This window comes from Neoarius graeffei, chromosome 1 (assembly GCF_027579695.1).
Source record: "Neoarius graeffei isolate fNeoGra1 chromosome 1, fNeoGra1.pri, whole genome shotgun sequence".
Taxonomy (NCBI): domain Eukaryota; kingdom Metazoa; phylum Chordata; class Actinopteri; order Siluriformes; family Ariidae; genus Neoarius; species Neoarius graeffei.
The window spans coordinates 100,636,972-100,656,372 of NC_083569.1; the positions used below are offsets into that span (position 1 = coordinate 100,636,972).

The 19,401-nt window shown below is 41.2% G+C and overlaps 1 protein-coding gene across 1 annotated transcript in view; it reads right to left on the reverse strand.

Moving 5' to 3' along the window:
* LOC132885668 (oxysterol-binding protein-related protein 1-like) overlaps window positions 1-19,401 on the reverse strand; it is a 139,302-nt gene that overhangs the window by 57,638 nt on the left and 62,263 nt on the right. Inside the window, exons 15-18 of the mRNA XM_060920317.1 lie at window positions 15,434-15,602; window positions 13,069-13,153; window positions 6,458-6,639; window positions 6,290-6,368 (exon numbers count right to left, since the gene is read on the reverse strand). Of these exons, the coding sequence (XP_060776300.1) occupies window positions 6,290-6,368; window positions 6,458-6,639; window positions 13,069-13,153; window positions 15,434-15,602 (515 nt within the window). The remainder of the gene's footprint in view (window positions 1-6,289; window positions 6,369-6,457; window positions 6,640-13,068; window positions 13,154-15,433; window positions 15,603-19,401) is intronic.

A 19,401-nucleotide genomic window follows, 5' to 3' on the forward strand; every position in this document is an offset into this window, starting at 1 on the left:
ATTTTAAAGGAGAAGATAAGGAAGAGGGAATTCCTTACACTGGAGACTCCTTCCAAAAAATGGTAAGTCGTTTTCATTATAGCAGCAATTACACACATAAAAAAAAAAAAATCAGTTGATGAAAATAGTATCATTCTTGGAAAGCACTGTATAATTTCACGGCCATATTATAGATATTGATTGATAATACAGGGGTAGGTTTCCTGATAATGTTGCCCTTTAGAGCTAAAGAGAGAGTTGAGAGACTCTCTTAAGCAACAAACGTTGTCTATGTACGTGGTTTTCCCGAACTCACTCGTAAGAAGGAGTATAAAGAGCAACAGGACAAAGAGCATCTTCGCAATGCACGTTCCCAATATAGCCATTAGTAGTTGCTAAAAGCAATCGTACTGTCGTTGCTGAAGGCATTAGTAGTTGCTAAATCCAGTCAATAAGGTCACACGGCATTTCATCTCATCTCATTATCTCTAGCCGCTTTATCCTGTTCTACAGGGTCGCAGGCAAGCTGGAGCCTATCCCAGCTGACTACAGGCGAAAGGCGGGGTACACCCTGGACAAGTCGCCAGGTCATCACAGGGCAGAGCATTTTTTAAGGATTTTCCATTAGGAGACCAACTGGTCTGGGCAATACAATCACAGGCCCCAGAGTCCATGCGGCTACACCGCTGCGGCATATTCTGTGATGCAAATTGCCGCATTACGAATCCTCGTTTCAGCCAGTATAATATCAACATAGTTAATGCAGTGCCAAGTTACCATAACTTCATCATAAGTATGGTAAAATACTAAAATTACACTATGAGTTTAAGTTATTGTTTTATCAACTTTCATAATATTATGTATTTTAAGAAACAGTGAAAAATAAGAAAATCTTCAATTTTATTGCTCAATGTGAAACATAGTATCAAATAACTGTATATTTAGTCTATAATTTGGAAATTGGAACAGTCTTGACAACCCAACTTCAATATTTCTTAAACATTCCAATCCAAAGAAAACAGTCTTATGAATTTGGACCAGCAATTCAAGCATCTCCCATAATTCCATTTCAGTTTTACCTTTCAGCATCAATCTAACATAACTTGGTTTAAAATTTGGTCTCCCAGTGAAGCTGGTTTGGCATTGACTAGGAGACCAAATCTGGCCACTGGGAGACCATTTGGTCTCCCAGTAACTATGTTAAAAAATGCTCTGTCACAGGGCTGACACATAGACACAGACAACCATTCACACTCACGGTCAATTTAGAGTCACCAGTTAACCTAACCTGCATGTCTTTGGACTGTGGGGGAAACCGGAGCACCCGGAGAAAACCCACGCGGACACGGGAAGAACATGCAAACTCCACACAGAAAGGCCCTCGCCAGCCACGGGGCTCGAACCCAGGACCTTCTTGCTTTGAGGCGACAGCGCTAACCACTACACCACCGTGCCACCCCATATGGTGTTTATTTTTAACCAAAATCTAATGAAATATAAAGTGTTTAAAATAAGGCAATATATAATATCATCTGGAAGCGTTACATATATAATGTGGAGATTAATTAATGAAACTATTTTAAATTTTTGGCAATTTTTTTATTCCAAGCGTGTTTTCAATTGAATTAACAAATGTTCACATAAAAGAATGAGCAAATAAGCTAAATAATTCCTTAGGTACACACTACACACAGATCAAAACCTCTCCCTCTCTCTCTTGCACACACACACACAATGTTAGAGATGCAGAAATGTGTCTCATTTATGACACTAACTGAGATAATCATTCACCTAATGGAGTTAAATTTGATTAAAATGTAGCGATATCAATGTGACATTACGGTATCCGTACGTAATTCCATAACATATTGAAATATATTCATAATGTTTTCCGTATATTTATTTAATAATTAACTTGATGTCCTTGCAATGTACAAGAAAAATAATTGAACACCATCAGCAAGTTCCGAGCAAACTAAAGGACTACTTGGGCCACGATGTTGTTCAGGAAAACCACGTTAGCTTGATGATGGCTCTTAAGAGGTAATTTAAGACTCTCTTGGTCTTAAGAGGGTTTCGGGAAACCCACCCCGATTAGTATAAATATGCAAGTGATTACAGGAAATTGCGTGTGCTGACTGGTCGAGAAATTCAGACTATTTCTCGATAATCACCTCGAGTGAGTCGGCAAAATGGCGGCCGATCATTTTGTCATCGTAAGTGAGGAAGAATTACAAATTATGAAAGAAAACGCTGTTCCTAAAAGCACTAAAGATGCTCCAAAGTTTAGTCTAAAACTATTCAAAGGTAAGGTGGAATTGGGATCTATTTTATTGCTTTCAAAACAAAGGATTTTATGTAACCCGGCGTAGATAAATGACACAAGTCAGCATTGCGCCGTTATTACATTTGTATGCCGCTTTTGAAGTTTGAAATCAATTTTTTAATATGATTTTTTTAAAATATCACCAGTGTATTTATACTAAAACAGTTATCCACCTCAGGCTCAGCGAATATCAGGGAATAATAACCTCGACTTCATCTTGATTATTATTCACTGATATTCACTTCGCCTTTGGCCAATAATTGTTAAATATAAGGGTAAGGTAAAGACATTAAAGCTTCAATAACAAATTGAGAAAACTGTATCATTAGACAAAGTCTAACGGGAGGTTTGGGACTAAACCCAGAGCTTGTTGATGTTACACTGCAGTCTGGTACACTTTCTCAGCGCTGTCATGTGGAGATGCTATTTCGAGCTCTGATATGCTGAAGTATGAAACCTCTCCTTACTTTAGCTCAGTTTCACAGCAGGTTCGAATTCTCACCTGCTGGCTGCTGAAATATCAAGTCAATAATTTGATGCTTATCTGGAGAATGTTTTGGAGATTTACTTTGAATTGCTGAGGTGAGGCATGAATGGGAAAACTTTTGTGCAAATATTCGAACAAAACGTCCAGGATTAAAAAGAAAAATGAGAGAAGGAAATTTGTTTGAAATTAACTACTAAAATTCTGATTAAACTGATGTGGGCCTAAAATGAGCACCAGCCCACAATCAAAATACAGGGGGACAAAGAGAGGGTTCGTCACTGTTGTAACTTTTATATATAGTGCAGATCAGCTTAAAAAAAAAAAAAGATTGTCAGCATCACAGAAGCTTAACTGGGCAAAATGTCATGAAGTGCAGCTCATGTGAAAATATATACGTAGTAAACGGCAAGAAATGAATAGATAGATAGATAGATAGATAGATAGATAGATAGATAGATAGATAGATAGATAGATAGATAGATAGATAGATAGACAAAGTGGTCTACAGGGCCGCAGTAGAAATAAGCATTGTAGAATTATTGCATGTTTTTTTACTCAGTGATTTCATTGTGGCCATTTTGTTCATCACAATGTAAAAAATAATACAAACTAGAAGGGCAGTCAGTCAAGTGCAAGCTTCTGCCATGCCACAAATTCAGATTTGCATCAAAATCTAATCAATTGTTCCTTAGCCCATGGCCCACCTTTCCTCCAATGTTCATCCAAATCCGTTCACTACTTTTTGAGTTACGTTGGGGGCAAGCAAAAAAAAAAAAAAATCCTGGATCCATGTACATATCTCATCTCATTATCTCTAGCCACTTTATCCTGTTCTACAGGGTCGCAGGCAAGCTGGAGCCTATCCCAGCTGACTACGGGCGAAAGGTGGGGTACACCCTGGACAAGTCGCCAGGTCATCACAGGGCTGACACATAGACACAGACAACCATTCACACTCACATTCACACCTACGGTCAATTTAGAGTCACCAGTTAACCTAACCTGCATGTCTTTGGACTGTGGGGGAAAACAGAGCACCCGGAGGAAACCCACGCGGACAACACGCAAACTCTGCACAGAAAGGCCCTCGTCGGCCACGGGGCTCGAACCCGGACCTTCTTGCTGTGAGGCGACAGCACTAACCACTACACCACTGTGCCGCCTCCATGTACATATCCAGATTTAAACCAAAATCGAATCAATTGTTCCTTAGCCCATGGCTCACCTTTCCTCCAATGTTCATCCAAATCCATTCACTACTTTTTGAGTTACATTGGGAACAGGCAAAAAAAAATCCTGCATCTGATTTGCATCAAAATCTAATCAATTGTTCTTTGGCCCATGGACCACCTTTCCTCCAATGTTCATCCAAATCCATTCACTACTTTTTGAGTTATGTTGGGGGCAAGCAAAAATAAATCCTGGATCCATGTACATATCCAGATTTAAACCAAAATCGAATCAATTGTTCCTTAGCCCATGGCTCACCTTTCCTCCAATGTTCATCCAAATCCATTCACTACTTTTTGAGTTACATTGGGAACAGGTAAAAAAATCCTGCATCCGATTTGCATCAAAATCTAATCAATTGTTCTTTGGCCCATGGACCACCTTTCCTCCAAATTTCATCCAAATCCATTCACTACTTTTTGAGTTACACTAGGAACAGACAAAGGAAAAAATCCTGGCTCCACGTACATATCCAGATTTACACCAAAAGCTAATCAATTGTTCCTTGGCCCATGGCTCATCTTTCCTCCAAATTTCATCCAAATCCATTCACTACTTTTTGAGTTATTTTGGGAACAGACAAAAAAAAAATCCTGGATCCACGTACATATTCAGATTTACACCAAAAGCTAATCAATTGTTCCTTAGCCCATGGCTCACCTTTCCTCCAATGTTCATCCAAATCCATTCACTACTTTTTGAGTTACATTGGGAACAGGCAAAAAAAATCCTGCATCCGATTTGCATCAAAATCTAATCAATTGTTCTTTGGCCCATGGACCACCTTTCCTCCAAATTTCATCCAAATCCATTCACTACTTTTTGAGTTACACTAGGAACAGACAAAGGAAAAAATCCTGGCTCCATGTACATATCCAGATTTACACCAAAAGCTAATCAATTGTTGCCTGGCCTGTGGCTCATTTTTCCTCCAAATTTCCTCCAAATCTGTTCACTACTTTTTGAGTTATTTTGGGAACAGACAAAAAAAAAAAATCCTGGATCCACGTACATATTCAGATTTACACCAAAAGCTAATCAATTGTTCTTTGGCCCATGGTCCACCTTTCCTCCAATGTTCATCCAAATCCGTTCACTACTTTTTGAGTTACTTTGGGAAAAGACAAAAAAAAAAAAAATCCTGGATCCACATACTGTACATATCCAGATTTACACCAATAGCTAATCAATTGTTCCTTGGCCCATGGTCCACCTTTCCTCCAAATTTCATCAAAATCTGTTCACTAATTTTTGAGTTACGTTGGGAACAGGCAAACAAGCAAACCAACAAATGGACACGAAAACATAACCTTCTCCAACAAACTTGCTGGAGGTTAAAAAAAAATTAATTAATTAATAATAAAATATATTTATTTTTATTTTTTGAAGATGGTAGATAGGTTGGATGTGGTCCAGCTAATGAGAAAATTATTTGTTAAAATAAAATAAAATGTCAGAATTGATCACACTTAAATAGTAACATTTCTGTGGTATTGTTACACCTTGACATATCTGTACTAGCATTTTGATCAACATTTTAACACAAAACATATTGTTCTGGATAATGGTGCCTGCTAAATGCTGTAAATGTAAACGTGATATACACTTTAGTACAGAAAGTTGCACACACACACCTTACACTACTGCGTTGTTTTGTTTGTTCCAAGAATACAAAATCATTAATATTTAAATTAGTGGAATTACAGTATCTGTTGACAGCCGTTGACAGCTTCAAATACGTTTCAAGCTAGTTCGACGTTACAAACATATGCTATACTAGATATTTTAGCACATTTACATTTGCAGATTTGATCATTAGTAACTTGGTCGTCAAACCTCCACCAGCTCTGAGGGTAAATCCAGAGACGGGTTAATAAAAGGCCCGTATCAGGAAGCGGATCTTGTGCTTTGGAAACAGTTACCTGACACCGAGGCTAACGATCAGCTTGCGACTGCTGCCGATCCGATGTCATGCAAAAACCATGAGGGTTTGCCAGGACGGTGTGTATATGCAGCAAATGTGTGTGTGTTTCTGAGTGAGTCGTTATGAAGAAGCTATACAGTATATGCATCGAGAATGACATTTTTCCCCCACATGACTATTTGTAGTGTTTTTTTTTTCAGCAAAAGATTACAGTTAAATCTGCAAGCAATAATCTGTAAAATACCACAAAGAAGAAGATGGATGAGCAAATGTAATCCTTGTACACACATCACACACAAACAAACCTTAAGCCTTTTAATTCCTCTGAGCTTTTAAAACCCACCTGTGTTTCTTCACACCGTTATGGTGGGTCTTGTCTCCATGGTTCTCCACCCCAGACATGCTGGCAGGAGTGTGAGCTTCTGTTGCGTGGAGATGAGCCTCTCAGCAGCGTCGCCTAAATCAGAGGGCACTAACACAATGGCCTCTCACACTGCTGTCCCAGTCTGACTCTGCAGAATGGACAGAACACAGACAGACAGAGACATGTACAGCTGTGTCAGGAACGTAGTTACTGCACACCAGGTCACACATAACCCTCCCTTCCTTTGGTCCCTCCTTCGCTCACTCCTGATATGCCTTACTGTACTCCCTCCCTCCATCTGTTCTTCTGGCGCACCTGAGAAACCCCACCTGAGGGATAAGGTTCCAATGGAAACGGCAGCCAGGCAACTTGCCTCATCCATGAGTGTGTAGGAAATAAAACACATGGATCTGGGAAACTACCTGCCATGATGTACACTACCGTTCAAAAGTTTGGGGTCACTTTGAAATGTCCTTATTTTTGAAAGAAAAGCACTGTTCTTTTCAATGAAGATCACTTTAAACTAATCAGAAATCCACTCTATACATTGCTAATGTGGTAAATGACTATTCTAGCTGCAAATGTCTGGTTTTTGGTGCAATATCTCCATAGGTGTATAGAGGCCCATTTCCAGCAACTCTCACTCCAGTGTTCTAATGGTACAATGTGTTTGCTCATTGCCTCAGAAGGCTAATGGATGATTAGAAAACCCTTGTACAATCATGTTAGCACAGCTGAAAACAGTTGAGCTCTTTAGAGAAGCTATAAAACTGACCTTCCTTTGAGCAGATTGAGTTTCTGGAGCATCACATTTGTGGGGTCGATTAAATGCTCAAAATGGCCAGAGAAATGTCTTGACTATATTTTCTATTCATTTTACAACTTATGGTGGGAAATAAAAGTGTGACTTTTCATGGAAAACACAAAATTGTCTGGGTGACCCCAAACTTTTGAACGGTAGTGTATTACTTGATAACATTCCATAAGCACGAGAAATTTTGTGGAATTATTGCACAGTGCAGTTTGAATGATGTAAATTATATGCTTGTGAAAAGCTTCATTTACCTGGTACATTTACCGTACTACATTTACTCTAATCTATTTCAGTACAGATTTATTTTCTGAACATAAGTTTAAAGGGATCCTCAAACAGATTGATTTTCAAGCTTCTTTTATGTAAAATTAGTTGTAGATTTAAAAAATCCAACTTTCATTTTCAGAGACCAAATAGTTTTCGAGAAAAATGCATTTTTTTTTCAATTACGGAATGCGCTAACTACAGTAGTGACGTACGCGATGACATCATGTAGTGGTCACTTGAAGCAACTTGGCTGTTTATATTCTCTCATAGTTTTGATAGGTTTCCAAGTATTTTTACCAAATTTATCAGTTTTTAAATAAGTAAAGTATGCCTCGTGGGCGGCACGGTGGTGTAGTGGTTAGCGCTGTCGCCTCACAGCAAGAAGGTCCGGGTTCGAGCCCCGTGGCTGGCGAGGGCCTTTCTGTGTGGAGTTTGCATGTTCTCCCCGTGTCCGCGTGGGTTTCCTCTGGGTGCTCCGGTTTCCCCCACAGTCCAAAGACATGCAGGTTAGGTTAACTGGTGACTCTAAATTGACCATAGGTGTGAATGTGAGTGTGAATGGTTGTCTGTGTCTATGTGTCAGCCCTGTGATGACCTGGCGACTTGTCCAGGGTGTACCCCGCCTTTCACCCGTAGTCAGCTGGGATAGGCTCCAGCTTGCCTGCGACCCTGTAGAACAGGATAAAGCGGCTAGAGATAATGAGATGAGATGAGAAGTATGCCTCGTTGCGTAGCATACTGTATAAATGCCACAATGATGCTAAAAAGCAGTGTTGTAGTCAAGTCACTAAAGTTCGAGTCCGAGTCCAGTCTTGAGTCCCCAGTGTTCAAGTCCAAGTCAAGTCCAAGTCATTAAAAAAATTTCGAGTTGAGTTCACTATTGATCCGAGTCGAGTCCAAGACTCCAACCGCACCATTTGACGTTGGCTGTTTTAACGCCATTAACATTAGTTTGTTCCTGAACATGACGTATGAACAGGTGAATGTGCTTCTCTTTATCAGGGAGTGTGAAGTATTCTGTCAGAGATGGTTGGGAGACGGATGTAAGTGCAGAAAGCGTGTTTATTAATGCAAGTGAAGACGGTAAACAATCCTGAATGGCAGGCAAAATCGTAAAATAGCGAAACAGGCAATAGGTCGAGCGAGGCACAAACAGGCTATCGTAGACTCGGCCAAATCAAAGACGAGAAACAGGAAATCAGGGATCAGGAAACCAAGCAAGGAAATAAAGCTCAGTAATGTGTCAGCAATGCAACTCAATACTTCGCAAAGTAAGAGTGTTTTCACAGTTTTTATATCGGCGCGCTGATTGTGCCTTAATCCTGTGCAGGTGTGAGTCGTTTACGGCGCGTGCATGAGAGTCTGCTTGGCACGTGCTGTCCGGAGCACGCTCGAGAGTCTATCTGATGCACACGCCAAGGCGCACAGATGTGACACTCTTGCATGAAATTAGTACGAAATTTATGTATAACTAGAAAAGCACTCGGAGAGCGCAGACCTCCGCCAAGAATCCTTAAAAAAATCCGGGATCCAGAAGGTGATCCAGATCACCGCCAAAATTTAATGGATTGTTACTTGTGCCCAGTCACACCTCTGGAAAAAATTTCAGAGCAATCCGTTCATAACTTTTTCCGTAATGTTGCTAACAGACAAACCAACAAACAAACAAACCAACGCTACCGAAAACATAACCTCTTTGGTGGAGGTAAATATATTGTGCCAAATTATTATGGCATGTTACAAAAAATAAAGAAAAAATCAGAGTCCACGTCTCCATTTTCCGAGTCCTAATGCAGTTAATGCACAAGTCCAAGTCATCAGTGCTCAAGTCCGAGTTGAGTCATGAGTCCTTAAAATTAGTACACAAGTCGGACTCAAGTCCGAGTCTTGGACTCAAATACTACAAGCCTGCTAAAAAAAAAAAAAAAGAGACAAGGAGATATTTTTTCAGCATTTACCTGGCCAGAATCATTCAATTATTCACAAGAAATTGATTCACGCCATCGGAAGACCTCAAAACAACCTGCCCACAGTGCCCTACTTATGCTCCAAACATTTTGAATCATCCTGTTTCGATGATTTGTTGGAATTAAAAGCAAGATTAAATAATGTGGGCTTCCAGGATTAAAAGAAAGATTAAAGACGATGCCGTGCCAAAAGTATTTGCCCATCGTTCACCTCCAAAAGTCCACCAATGCAGCATTGCACGCCAAGCGAGACAACAAGACCAAGAGGTTAGTTTCGACTTTGTTCCACTGTGATTTTTTGTAGTATATTATTGGTGTCTTACCTGGTGAATTGTAATCAGTATTCCAATGTGTTGTAGCTTCTTCAGTGTATATTGGAAGAAAATACTGGTGACAAAGAAAACACTGACGGTAAAGAACAATCACTGACAGATCAAGAGACGGAGCATTGATTGAATTCGTCTGTTTCCAAGGTCAGACATTGTCTACAACACCACAAGAATACTTCTTTGGACACTTTATCTTCAGAGTTGAGCTCTGTTTCATTGTTATTTTCTCCACTGGAATCACCTTCATAATCCACTATTTCATCTCATCTCATTATCTGTAGCCGCTTTATCCTTCTACAGGGCCGCAGGCAAGCTGGAGCCTATCCCAGCTGACTATGGGTGAAAGGCGGGGTACACCCTGGACAAGTCGCCAGGTCATCACAGGGCTGACACATAGACACAGACAACCATTCACACTCACATTCACACCTACGGTCAATTTAGAGTCACCAGTTAACCTAACCTGCATGTCTTTGGACTGTGGGGGAAACCGGAGCACCTGGAGGAAACCCACGCGGACACGGGGAGAACATGCAAACTCCACACAGAAAGGCCCTCGCCGGACCCGGGGTTCGAACCCAGGACCTTCTTGCTGTGAGGCGACAGCGCTAACCACTACACCACCGTGCCGCCCCACTATTTCATATTCATGATATTTTGATTCAAATTGGAGCGGTAAAGCCGTACTAAAATTTAAACGTAGTCAAGATTTCGGACTAAAAACACACTGAGGTGACTGAAACTGTTGCAAGTGACCATGACCTGACATTATGGCATACATCACTACCACAGGAAGCCCATCTGGTATTCGAAAAAAAAAAATCTCGAAAACTATTTGGTCTCTGAAATTGAAAATTTGATTTTTGAAATCTACAACTAATTTTGCATACATAATATAAATTTGAAAGTCAATCCACTGGAGGATCCCTTTAAGTTTTGGCCAGGAACCACTGGAACCAATAATCACATCATCAGTTTTTCTTTGGCGAATCAGACACAAGGGTGCTCAAGGGCACTTCAGCCAGGCCTGCTAGTCCAGGGAATTGAGCCAGCGACCTTTTGGTCCCAAAGCTGCTTCTTTAACCATTAGGCATGGCTTCCCTATGTTTATAGATTGTAAACATATGTTCACATATTTTGCTCATTAGTTAAATGTGTGAAATACTAATCTGACTATAAAGGAAACTGAACCCACAGAACTGAGTAATATGAGCTAATGACAGAACGTTGTATTATTTACTGTGTAGACCTACTTGTTTCTGAGTTACTGAGGTTTGATAAAACCTATTCAATTTAAGTGTCCAGTCAAACACTGTAATAACTATAAGAACTCAATTATAAATATAATAACTTCAAATGATTTCCAACCCTGGAATAAATTTGAAAATATGAGGAATCCATTGGCTATACTTCAAGGATCCTTGAAGGGTTTTTAAATGTGCCCTTCTAAGGTGAACTCCCAGAAATCCTACAAAAACAAAAAAGCATTGCACTGGAGAATTTCTAGCCAAAGAACCTTCACTGTCATGGCTGGTGTTGGTAACCAATCGAGCAGAACAAAAAAAAAAAAAAAAAGAAGACTTAAACTTGCTGAGTGGTGCAGGGATAGTAGTGTTGTAGTCAAGACCACCGAAACGGAGACCAAGACCAAAGTGTATCGAGACCAAGACAAGACCAAGATTTTGAGGGGTTGAGATCAAGTCAAGACCAAGACCGAGTCAAGACCAGGGCCAGACCAGTGTGTGTGAAAGGGTGGGGGACAGGTGACAGCCATTAACAGGAACAAAAATTTTGAAATTGGAATGAGTCATGTCATTGGTTGCATTTGAAGCAATCACAGTAACAATGTTAACAAATAAATCAAACAATGCACAAGCAATTTAGTGAAATCCCCACAGCTGTGGTCTTAACTGGCCTTGAAATAAAATCCTGAGTCTCTATGTCTGAGACCGAGACAAGACCGAGTAAAAATGTGTTTGATTCTGAGACTAGACCAAGACGAGACCTTCAAATTCAAAAAGTGGTCTTGAGACTGGACTTGAGTACTACAACAATAAGGGATAATAATTCATTCCTTCAGTCTCACCATTAAAACGGTGATTCTCATTTCCAGTGTCTCAGTCAAAATTGACCTTTTCTAATGAAAAGTCTGGTGGGATAAACTTTTCACACTGATCCCAAGGCCATTTCCATTGACAGCTCTGTAAGTGTGGTTGAGTGTAAAGGTTGATTTTAGACCTCAGCACTTATCACACAAAACCCATAACTCATGATCACCTGAAGAGATAAAAATCTTCTCTAGTGAGATGGCCATATAAGAAGAAGCCTTTATTTGTCACATGCACACTCAAATTAATCCTCTGCATTTCAACCCATCTGAAGCAGCGAACACATTCCCAGAGCAGTGGGCAGCCATACTACAGCGCCCAGGGAGCAATTAGGGGTTAGGTACCTTGTTCAAGGGCACTTCAGCCCAAGGCCACCCAATATTAACCTAACTGCATGTCTTTGGACTGTGGGGGAAACCTGAGCACCCAGAGGAAACCCACGCAGACACGAGGAGAACATGCAAACTCCACACAGAAAGGCCCCCATCGGCCCCTGGGCTCGAACCCAGAACCTTCTTGCTGTGAGGCGACAGTGATAACCACTACACCACCGTGCTGCCCACAGTGTGTAGATGCCACACACCCAGCAGTAAGCATTGTTTAAATGTTAAGCATCTCTTTTGGGCACGTTTCTGGCCACAAGCTTCAGCATCTTACAGGTTGCAGTCTGACTGACTGTGCCTTCCTTTTATGGGTTTTCAATGAGAAAACACAATGAGCTTCTCAGAGAAAGATATAGGACTTGAAAAAAAAGTTCAGAGCATCTTTGAAAGTTATGAAAGAGTCCTGTTTAAAGCAGTTAGCAACCAGTAAACAAAATAATCATGTGTGTTTGCTACAGAGCTACAGAAAAATATTGGCGTTTTACCTTGTCAATGGCAGCATGGTGGTGTAGTGGTTAGCACTGTCACTTCACAGCAAGAAGGTTCTAGGTTCGAGCCCAGTGGCTGACGGGGGCCTTTCCGTGTGGAGTTTGCATGTTCTCCCCATGTCTGTGTGGGTTTCCCCCAAAGACATGCAGGTTAGGCTAATTGGTGGCTCTAAATTGACCGTCGGTGTGAATGGTTGTTTGTCTCTATGTGTCAGCCTTGATATGATCTGGCAACTTGTCCAGGGTGTACCCCACCTCTCGCCCATAGTCAGCTGGGATAGGCTCCAACTTGCCTATGACCCCACACAGGATCAGTGGAGATAGATGGATGTCTGGTTTGCAAGACTAAAATCTAGTTTCAGCCTGAGAGGCTCCACCCACATTGGCCTACTTTTCTGATACCTTTTGTACACTTTTCTGGTGACGAGCTTCAGAGTCATACTAGTTGTAGTCTGATTGACTCTCCACACATCCGTGTATATGGGTTCTTTTAACAGAAAAACACAATCAGCTTATCAGAGCAAGATATAAATCACATGCCTGAAATTTTATAAAGGATTCAAGACTTTTAAAGACATAAACAAGTTAAAGGTTCTGACTGCAAAGTTGAATTCTGGGCAAAATGCTCTGTTTCTATTGCTAATGGAATTTTGAGATGTTGCGCTGCTGCACCGTGTATCCTGCGTGCAAATGTTTTGCCGAGATAAAAAGCATCCCACGTTTTATGATTCCGGAGATTACCGAAGCAAGTGAGCAACATGACCACCATGGGGCATGTTAGACCTACTTTTAACCAAAACAAGTTGGCATGGGTAAACATGGCGGAGTCCGCTCTCCCGCCAGTTAAAAGCCAGCGAAAAAGAAAAGGAAAGCCTGCCTAGTGAGTGCAACTGCAAGATAGAGCAAGGTTAGAGGACGTGTCATTTTTCCAGACAGATAACTAAATCATTCTAGCTAGCGCTTAGCTACCCATATCTTAGCCTTAGAATACATGGGCTTGACTCCACGGTAGCGAGTCTGGAGTTATACACCTAATGTTTTGTAAATAACACAAAAGCAGTCATAGAGAAAAGATATATTTGTCTTGGGTCACGGATCTATTCTCAAGTGTCAACCACAAGTTACATCCCTGCAACTCAAAACTCTCCGAGGTCGATGCAGAGTCACGATGTTTTCTGCGCGTTGCCATCTTGGTGTGATGCAGTTCCATAGTTATGCTAATTAGCTAAAGCTCCTTGTGTTCGGCTGTTTCCGTAGGGTCATACTGTTTACCTCAAGAGGGAGAAAAACAGTCCCAAAATGGAGAAAAGCGACCCTCAGAACATCAAAATGATCACATCCTGTTCGTCCGCATGATATTGTTCTTGTGAGACATAGGAAAACGCCATGCACAATAAAAAAAAAGTGAAAATTTCAGATGACTTTGCAGTCAGGACCTTTAATATGCTATGTCAGTCAGTCTGCCCTGTTTTTGTGAAAGTGCATGAGTCTTGGTTGATTTTATTCACAAAACCTCTAGAAAATGTGAGAAGTCTGGTTTGTGAGACTAGAATATTGGTAAGAGGGACAGAAAAACATTATTAAGAACAAAAAAAAACATGCATTGAAATAAGCAATTTATAGAATTGCTTGTATATTCCTGGTTTAGCTGGAATTATATATCGGGTATATGTTTAACAGTGGGGCAGCACGGTGGTGTAGTGGTTAGCGCTGTCGCCTCACAGCAAGAAGGTCCGGGTTCGAGCCCCATAGCCGGCGAGGGCCTTTCTGTGCGGAGTTTGCATGTTCTCCCCGTGTCTGCGTGGGTTTCCTCCGGGTGCTCCGGTTTCCCCCACAGTCCAAAGACATGCAGGTTAGGTTAACTGGTGACTCTAAATTGACCGTAGGTGTGAATGTGAGTGTGAATGGTTGTCTGTGTCTATGTGTCAGCCCTGTGATGACCTGGCGACTTGTCCAGGGTGTACCCCGCCTTTCGCCCGTAGTCAGCTGGGATAGGCTCCAGCTTGCCTGCGACCCTGTAGAACAGGATAAAGCGGCTACAGATAATGAGATGAGATGAGATGTTTAACAGTTATTCCACAAAATCGAGTCGTACATGAGCTGATAGCTGATGAAGCGCATAGCACCGAGTCGGCTATAATCCATGTACGACGAGATTGAGTGGAATAACTGTGCAACCCTGCACAGGATAAGTGGTTACAGATACTGGATGGATGGATAAATATCTATCTACTGTAATTGACAATCTGTGTGAATTTGCAGTCTAAGATGTGCACCTTGCTCGAAGGAAGAAAGAAATTCTACAAAATCAGATGAGGGATGTTTTCCAGTTTGGTTGCATTTATTGAAGTTTTTTGAAAGCGTTTATTCTGTTACATATAAAGGTATACATCATGGACCAGTACTTTATCATGCTCTTCTATAAACGTCATGATAGCTTGCAACACAGATATTTTATATTGATTATTCAGATATGGAAGAAAATCCTTTCAATTTAAACATTTAATGAATGCTATTGGCATTAATGCATTAATTATGCACCATTTTATTGCTATGTGAACAAGTGACGTCTGATACTTAAGCTTTCTTTCACTTGATCGATAAATGCTACCAATTTTTAAACATCAACTCAAAAGACAGAGAAAAAGACAATAGCGACAAAGGAGATTTTTTTTTTTAAAGTATAAAATCCAGAGATTATTAAGAGAACTAGTTTGCTGTCTTCTCAGGACAGGAAGTGGAATCCTTGTGACTGAGGATCACTCACCAGAGACAGCGTCGTAAAATTCATCCTCGGCGAGCGCACTCAGAGTCGACAACGTTCTGCCAGTAGAAAGGTTCTGCTTGAGCTGGTGATGCTCTGTCGCCAACTTCTGCAGTGCCTCAGACAGGATCTTGTTCTTTTCTACTTCCTGTTCTAATTTCACACTCCACACCTAAACGATCAAGAGAAACGAGAAGGAATTATATACTACCCCAATTCCAAAAAAGTTGGGACACAGTAGGTCAGTAAGATAATTGGGTATAAAAAGAGCATCCCAGAGAGGCGGAGTCTCTTAGAAGTAAAGATGGGGAGGGGTTCACCGCTCTGTGAAAGACTGCATGGGCAAACAGTGCAACAGTTAAGAATAACATTTCTCAATGTAAAATTGCAAAGAATTTGTGGATCACATCATCTATGGTACATAATATCATTAGAAGATTCCGAGAATCCGGAGAAATCTCTGTATGCAAGAGACAAGGCTGAAAACTGACATTGGATGCCTGTGATCTTCAGGCCCTCAGGAGACACTGCATTAAAAGCAGACACGTGTCTGTAGTGGAAATCACTGTACGGGCTCAGGAACACTTCAGAAAACCATCGTCTGTGAAAACGGTTCATTACTGCATCCACAAATGCAAGTTAAAACCAGATATAAACAATATCCAGAAACACCGCCACCTTCTCTGGGCCTGAGCTCTTTTATGATGGACTGAGGCGAAGTGGAAAACTGTCCCGAGGTCTGACGAATCAAAATGAGAAATTCTTTTTAGAAATCATGGATACCACGTCCTCCAGGCTAAAGAGGAGAGGGACCATCCAGCTTGTTATCGGTGCACAGCTCAAAAGTCAGCATCTGTGATGGTATGAGGGTGCATTAGTGCACATGATATGGGGAGCTTGTACATCTGGGAAGGCATCATTAATGCTGAATGATGTATACACGTTTCAGAGCAATATGCTGCCATCCAGACAAAATATTTTTCAGGGAAGGCCTTCCTTCTTTCAGCAAGACAATACCAAACCACTTTCTGCACATATTAAAACTGCATGACTCCGTAGTAAGAGAGTCCAGGGACTAAACTGGCCTGCCTGCAGTCCAGACCTTTCTCCCATTTAAAACATTTGGCACATTATGAAGCGCAAAATACGACAAAGGAGACCCCGAACTGTTGAGCAACTGAAACTGTATATCAGGCAAGAATGGGACAACATTTCTCTTTCAAAACTACAGCAGTTGGTCTCCTCAGTTCCCAAACGTTTACAGAGTGTTGTTAAAAGTAGAGGTGATGCAACATAGTGGTAAACATGCCCCGTCCCAACTTTTCTGAAATGTGTTGCTGACATCAAATTCAAAATGAGCGTATATTTAAAAAAAATAAAATAAAATTTATCAGTTTCAACATTTGATATGTTGTCTTTGTACTACTTTCAATGAAATATCGGGTTTCCATGATCTGCAAATTATCACATTCTGTTTTAATTTCCAGTTTACACAGCGTCCCAACTTTTTTGGAATTGGAGTTGTATATTAAAACATCTTAGCAAGCTCTAAATAAGCAGTCAGAGGCAGAAATGGCATGAAGCCAGCAACACCACAGCATCATATCAGCAGGATGCATTAGTGTGCGAGTGATTTAATTAAAGATAAGATATTTAGCCCCTGGCAACATGGAACTGATGGATCTGACATGGTTATATACTACTAGCATTTCAGTGAGACAGGAAAACATCTGGACAGCAGACGTTCTGCATATGTTCATGCATAATTCACTGCTTGATGCAGCCGAAGCATCTACATATAGACATCCATGCACCACTTTAATAAGAACACAATTACACATTCATGAAATCATGCACAATCATGCAACTGTACAATGCATAAAATCATGAAGATTAGAAATAATGTTCACATCAAATATCAGAAAAATGTGATCCCAGTGACTTTGACAATGGCATAGTTGTTGGTACCAGACAGTTTGGTTTGAGTCAAGACCGGGGATGGTTGTAACAGCATCACTTTCACCAATAAGGGATAACATCAGAGTCATGTGATCAATTTCATGTATAACCACTCCCTCCCTGACCTTGCATGTGAATTTGCATGGAATTTGTGTGAAGAAGTATACAGATTTTAGAGCCCAAACACTAAATTTCAAGTAAGAAAGTTTAATATAAAATAGGAGAATTACATTGATCTTGCTCCTGAATTTACCCGTGATATGCACTTTAAGGACTCTGAAGAAAAACCATCTCTTTCAGACATCCTGATGCCCTACGTCTGATTGGAGTCTCGTCACATCGCTCCTGTGGAGGACGGCCCCATATGAACAGTTGAAAGTCACACTTGGAAGATGCTCTGGACACTTACAGTAATGCTTTTATGGCTGAGGACTACAGTTGACTTGCTAACTTTGGGACTGCAGTTGTCATGGACAGTTTTGCACTCAAGTTTCCATCAATGAAGAGTTTATAACATCAACGAAACTGACTTCATGTTAAAGGGATAGTTCGGGATTTTTGACATGAATCTGTATGGCATCCCCATCAATAGTGTCGTGCAAACACACTGACTTACCCCCGACAGCATCCTGTGAGTCCAGTTCTTGTCCAGTTTTGGTCCAGACGAAAGTAGTCCGGCAAGTTTGTTGGGGTCACAAAAGTAAAACGTTTTTCGTCTCAAAACAGTATGTGTTCAAAAGAGTGATATATTTGCATCACAAAACCGTTGCCAAATAGAAAGTCAGACCTCGAAATCGCTTGGCCCTATTTTCTCTCCCTTCTTATCACTGCGTGCTGCCGCCAGGTGACAGCCACGGCTGTTTCATTCATTGTTTACTGCTAGCAAAGTTAGCGACAACATGTCTGACTACAACAGTGACGTTGAAAACATTGACTTCATCTCACAGCCAAAGGGATATCTTTATGAACCCGAATATACAGATGAAGAAATTCGCCAGATGGAGTTAGAACGGGCAGAGAGAGAAAGGGTGGACAGAGAAGTGGAAGAAGGTGAAGCTGGAGCCGTAGCTGGAGCCGCGAGACACCGGGTGACCGACAAATGGTGGTGTACTTGTTCCAAATGTGAAATAATGCAGACAGAGGTGGAGTGCTACTGCTGCCACGAATGGGATCTCATCATGCCACAGATGCAAGACCTTTCAATTGACGAGGAGGCCAGCGTGCCAGCTGCTGTCTGCATCACAAACCACACTGACTTCCCTGCACTCCTGAATGTTGGTGTCTTGCAGACGTTTTTCCACATTCCTAAAATTAACTGGAAGAAGCGTCCCAGGCCAGCTGGACCCGATGGTCAGTTGTCTTCAGAGTAAGTATTGACTCCTTTTTTATATGTTGTAGCCTACAGGTGTTTTGTTAGTTTGCACAGCCTCCGTGCATCACCCAGTCACTATGCACTGATACCATGGGTAGAACTGGGAGGATTGATATTGTCCTGTCCAATGTTTTCATTTCAATGTTACCATTGTCTTGGCGTAAATTTGGAATGTACAAATGTGTCTGGAGTTAGGATATGTTTGCTCTATGTCAGTATCTCGTAATGTCACGGGCAGATAACAACATGTCTTTCATTCATGTCTCAAAACACAACGTTGCTAGCAGCTAGCTCTAGCTGATTCTTGAAAGCCTGTCCGCTTGAAAGCATGGCGGTACAACTTTGTTCTTACCTGGGGTGCAGGGACAGCAGCTTTCTTCAAAACCCGTTTCTTCCTCAGTCCTGGGCATGAAGAAACATAGTCGTCGTCGCTGAAGTGCGCACTGCAAACACGAAGCTTTTTTACCTTTGCCTGTTTGGAGTCCACATGGAAGCCCAGAGCAACAAGCCAAAGTTTCCTCAGTGACACGTCCGTCATGGGAAAACGGTGAAATGTGTGCAGAGATTCAGCCACATCTTTGTTGCTACAGCCTGGATAGTCGCAAGTGCGCACCATTTTCACAAATATATTATTGTATAG